Here is a 5,568-nt window from a genome sequence, read left to right as displayed (position 1 = left end):
AAACGATAGCAGTAAAGATTACAATATGTTTTTCTTTGATAGCAATTACAAAGACGTGCAAGTTACTTTTAAAATTCTGCAAACTTTGATTAACGTTTTGAGCATGTTAAACCCCTTAAAAAGCCAATTCATTTACCTGAACAAATATATATAATATAATAATGATAAAATATCTACTAGCACCAAAGGATTAATAGTGAAAAACAATACAACAATACAGTGAGAAGAAGAAACCTGATAATAAGAACAATTTAAGTTTCAAAGTTGATGTTGTTTTATATGAGCTCATAGAATGTGTTCTTACCTTTAGAGAAAGTAAGTGGTGTTTCCTTCTTCTGTTGAGATGATTTGAGCTACATTAGTTTTCCGGATGTTGTCCGGGTGTCTCTCTGTTTTACAGTCAATGGTTTTACCTTATATACTATAGAGGCAACGCCGGGTCTGAACACCAGGGGGCAAACTTTGGTTAACGTTTTGAGCATGTTAAACCCCTTAAAAAGCCAATTCATTTACCTGAACAAATATATATAATATAATAATAATAAAATATCTACTAGCACCAAAGGATTAATAGTGAAAAACAATACAACAATACAGTGAGAAGAAGAAACCTGATAATAAGAACAATTTAAGTTTCAAAGTTGATGTTGTTTTATATAAGCTCATAGAATGTGTTCTTACCTTTAGAGAAAGTAAGTGGTGTTTCCTTCTTCTGTTGAGATGATTTGAGCTACAGGCGTCTTTAATATGAAGGGTTTAAAGTTATACTCCGCCTCTGATGGGTGGTGCTTCACTGCCCCTAGTGGTTGTTCACTTCCCGCTGCACTGCTACCTATCTATGGAAACGTTGCCTTCTTCTTCTCTGGTGTTTTTCGGAAGGGCTGGCAAAGAGCGAGATTACGCCACCAATTGGTGTGGATCAGAAAGTTTTATACTGACACAATCAAACTGAATTGTTTTCTGGATGTAGGAAATAAAACGATAGCAGTAAAGATTACAATATGTTTTTCTTTGATAGCAATTACAAAGACGTGCAAGTTACTTTTAAAATTCTGCAAACTTTGATTAACGTTTTGAGCATGTTAAACCCCTTAAAAAGCCAATTCATTTACCTGAACAAATATATATAATATAATAATGATAAAATATCTACTAGCACCAAAGGATTAATAGTGAAAAACAATACAACAATACAGTGAGAAGAAGAAACCTGATAATAAGAACAATTTAAGTTTCAAAGTTGATGTTGTTTTATATGAGCTCATAGAATGTGTTCTTACCTTTAGAGAAAGTAAGTGGTGTTTCCTTCTTCTGTTGAGATGATTTGAGCTACAGGAGTTTTCCGGATGCTGTCCGGGTGTCTCTCTGTTTTACAGTCAATGGTTTTACCTTGTATACTATAGAGGCAACGCCGGGTCTGAACACTAGGGGGAAAACTTTGGTTAACGTTTTGAGCATGTTAAACCCCTTAAAAAGCCAATTCATTTACCTGAACAAATATATATAATATAATAATAATAAAATATCTACTAGCACCAAAGGATTAATAGTGAAAAACAATACAACAATACAGTGAGAAGAAGAAACCTGATAATAAGAACAATTTAAGTTTCAAAGTTGATGTTGTTTTATATGAGCTCATAGAATGTGTTCTTACCTTTAGAGAAAGTAAGTGGTGTTTCCTTCTTCTGTTGAGATGATTTGAGCTACATTAGTTTTCCGGATGTTGTCCGGGTGTCTCTCTGTTTTACAGTCAATGGTTTTACCTTATATACTATAGAGGCAACGCCGGGTCTGAACACCAGGGGGCAAACTTTAAGAGCCAGTCCGTGGCTGCCGGTCAAACGTTAAACAAGTCGACTGCACCAACCACTTACTGTCTAACGGTCTAACCCCCCCCCCCCCCCTATATACAGGAGGACACTGGCGACGTTCACCCCCCCCCCTCCCCCTCTATATACAGGAGGACACGGGCGACGTTCACCCCCCCCCCTATATACAGGAGAAAAGTTACTTTGAGTGGATTCTTGTACATTCGTCCTTTCACAGATTTCACCTTTCATTTTCTCAGTAATTCTACAGTAGAAATACACAAAAAATATATCTCAGTATAGTCAGAGACACCATGAACAAGAATCCACTCAAAGTAACTTTTAAGGTCTCAAGGAATATTTTTAATAAGCTTTCAAATATTGTTACATTACGAATACAGTGGTCCTTTTTTACAGACTTGCCCTTCAATTTGCAGTAAAAATACATCATTTACATGAACAGATACGTCATGAAGATCAACACAAAAAATCAAATGAGAGACTATAACTAAGATATAGTTGTCTTTTCGTTCTTTTTTAAGCGCTCCGACTATCTATACCGCTTTACCGTATGAGGCAGTAGTAGACGCGCAACAAAAACCCGAGTGGCGGCTGGCTCCCCAGATGACGGCTCACTTTACTGCGGTTCTTTCCATTCACATGCACACATCGAGCAGATCCACGCTCCACTGTCACGGCAGTATTTATTTATTTAGAGCATCGGACCGATTCCCTCACATCAGTGGATCCTCACCTCCTCTGAGATATGATTTGGAAAGTTTCCTCATTTCTTATAAGTAATCTCCAGGTCGCTCTGTGCTCTGTGCGTTCTCTGGCTCAGTCCCGTTCACTGCAGCGATCTGATGATACACGCACAGTGTTAGAAGATATTATTAAAACCTATTAATGACTAAGCTGCTGGTTTCAAAGTGAATGCTGACGCAATATGCAAATCTACAGCTGGGCTACAGAATCGGTTACAATTTGGGAGACCCCTCCCTCCGGGTTGCTGAGACGCTGCTTTGGCCTGACACTTCAAGTGTCTGGATGACTGAAACAAGGCAAGGAGGAGTGGTATAAAGACTGCCTGGCTCAGCCTAAGGACCTGCTCACTATTATAAATATCTTTGTCTCCACTGACTCCACGCTACACCTTCACGGCACCTGGAGGGAACACGTCGGGGGGACGCCCGTATAATAAAGTTACGTCTTAACCCCATTTATATTGTGTTTAGATAGTTTTGTATGCAGGTTATTTTTGATTTTTGTTTGTTTAACTTGTTTTAAAACCTTGACTTGTTTTAATTTTTTTATTGTTGGTAGGTGCTGTGGCCCGGAGGCTGCGACCCAATTCCTGGTGGTGGGAGTTCTTCACGACCCGTTTTGTTTGGTTTGCTGTGTCACGGGTGGTCGGCTTTATTAATCCCTCCCCCTTTTGTAAGTATTTTAATTCAAGTGTTTGGTGTGTTTTTGTGTGCTTATTGTGTCTTTGGTAATATGTATTTGATTTATTAAAGTAATTCTCTATTAATTTAAACACTTCTCTTGCCCCAGTGAATCCAAGAACCTGTGCTGTCGCACGTAGTATTTATTAATATTCCTGGAGGTGAAACTCCCCAGGTGGCGTTGTGGCAACTATCAATATCCCTGCTTTCTCTCACGCTACAAAGACATTTGAGAAAAGAGTCAAAAGGTAAAGAGAGAGTTAAAAAGAAAAAAAGTTTATTTACCTTGAATTAAAAGAGAAAACCAGATTGTTTTTTTTATTAAATCCAACACAGGCTCTAATTTATAATTTATATAATTTATTTCTTCGGAACTTGGATCACTCCGGAAGTTGTGATATGTTTACCTTGAAGGCATTGTGTGTAATGTAGTTTTTTAAAACAGCAGCTTTTCACTTCTTGCTTCTTACACTTTTTATTTTATTTTATATGATCTAAATTCATCTGTTTTGACCTCGGTTAACATGATCATCCTCGTGGTTGTGATGGTCTCAGTCAGCTCCTCCTCTTTGCTGCGGGAATTAGCGGCCTGCCTGCTGTACTCCAGCACTATGCATCCAGTGCCGATGAGGAAGATGAAGGCCTCTCCCAGCAACTCTGCGCCCAGCTCCACAGCCTTGTCCTCATTCAGCGGCTTAATGGTGGAGCCCCGAAAGCCCATGATCCGCATCTTGGTTCTCATCGCAACCCTGTGGTAAACTGTGAGGGAAATGAACAAACAATACACAAGCACATGGAAGTTATAGGCTTTCAATAAAAAAAGACTAGGTTTCTCAAATATGCACAAATGTGCTGAATGATACACCTGCAAATACATTAACAAAGATCGTCGTCTGTTGCAATGTTTTGTGTGAATAATAGAAATGTCTATGGTAATTAGAGCTAGAGGCTGTTTTGCTTAAAGTTCTAGGAGACAAAGAATATATATATTTACATTAGTTATATATCTACTATAATTATCTTGGCATCTGCATTGATGAGAACCTTCTCCACTGACTATACCCCCCCCCCCCTCTCCACCCTGGCTTGGACTGCCACACCCCCTCCTCCAACCACTGAACATTTGTACATTTGCACTAACTGTTACTTTTTTTACTACTGTATTATCCTGCCTATAGTGTATTCATATTTATACATATTTATATTTTTATCCTGCTCATAGTGTCTTCATCGTCCTTATATCATACAATTCCTGTTAATACTGTAATATTCCATATATATTTCTTACTGTACAGATCTTATTGATTTACATTTTCACTTTAATATGCACAATACTCTGCACTTTTACTGCTTTTTTTTGCACTTCTGGTTAGATGCTAAACTGCATTTCGTTGTATAAATACTTGTACTGTGCAATGACAATAAAGTTGAATCTAATCTAATTTTAAGTGGTATAACCATGTATTATGTTATTGCTGTTTTTTCCCCCGGGTACTCACTCTGGGCCGGCGGCAGGCAGATGTAGCTTTTGAAGAACTCGCTCCTCCGGGCTCCGGCTTTGATCCGGTTCGCCACCGGCTTGCTCATCTGCCTCACTCCAAGGTAGAGGAGCTTGGCGATGGGGAAGGCACCGACGACCATCTTGGTGGAAACGGTTCACCGTCTTCTTCTCTGGGGTTTATCGGAGGGGCTGGCAAAGAGCGAGAGTGGTAGCGGTAGCGTGTGGATCAGAAAGTGTTATACTGACACACAATCAAACTGAATTGTTTTCTGGCTCTAGGAAACAAAACGATAACAGTAAAGATTAAAATATGATTATATTTGTTAGCAATTAAAAAAACGTGCAAGTTACTTTTACCTGAGATTATAATCTAAAATATAAACGAGCAAATAAACATATAAAGAAACAAAAAACAAACGCATTTCCTGCAAACTTTGGTAACGATTTGAGAGTCAGGGTTTCCCCCCCCCCCCCCCCCCCCCTCAGTTGTCTGAGGTTGAGACAATTGAAAAGGAGATTGTGGCCTAGGCAGCAGAGCTGAGAAGATAGAGGTTTATTTTGTGTTGGGGTGGGATGTTTCATTTTCTTCTCTGGACTTTTGAAATTATACTGACTTGCTGTGCATTTCTATTTTGGAAAATCTGAGCAAAGTGTAATTTGCATAATAATGTGGAACGCGGTGTAGAAACCTAGGCTTGTCACTTGTGGTTTCGGCGATGCTCTGATGCGCACGGTGCACAGTAGGCTACTCAGTGTGTGGTTTCGCCGATGCGTGTGTGTGTGTGAGAGAGAGAGAGAGAGAGAGAGAGAG

The 5,568-nt window shown here is 39.2% G+C and overlaps 1 protein-coding gene across 1 annotated transcript; it reads right to left on the bottom strand.

Moving 5' to 3' along the window:
• Nucleotides 1-3,731: 3,731 nt before the first annotated feature.
• On the bottom strand, nt 3,732-5,020 carry LOC133003010 (optic atrophy 3 protein homolog). Its single transcript, XM_061072597.1, has 2 exons — nt 4,756-5,020; nt 3,732-4,015 (listed from the first exon to the last, which is right to left on the bottom strand). Exons 1-2 carry the CDS (start codon nt 4,895-4,897, stop codon nt 3,732-3,734), a joined length of 426 nt encoding a protein of 141 aa, XP_060928580.1. The 5' UTR covers nt 4,898-5,020.
• Between the last annotated feature and the right edge of the window lie 548 nt (nt 5,021-5,568).

This window comes from Limanda limanda, chromosome 6 (assembly GCF_963576545.1).
Source record: "Limanda limanda chromosome 6, fLimLim1.1, whole genome shotgun sequence".
Classification (NCBI taxonomy): Eukaryota; Metazoa; Chordata; class Actinopteri; order Pleuronectiformes; family Pleuronectidae; genus Limanda; species Limanda limanda.
Note: the sequence above shows the minus strand (reverse complement) of the source record. Positions and strands in the feature narration are given on the sequence as shown.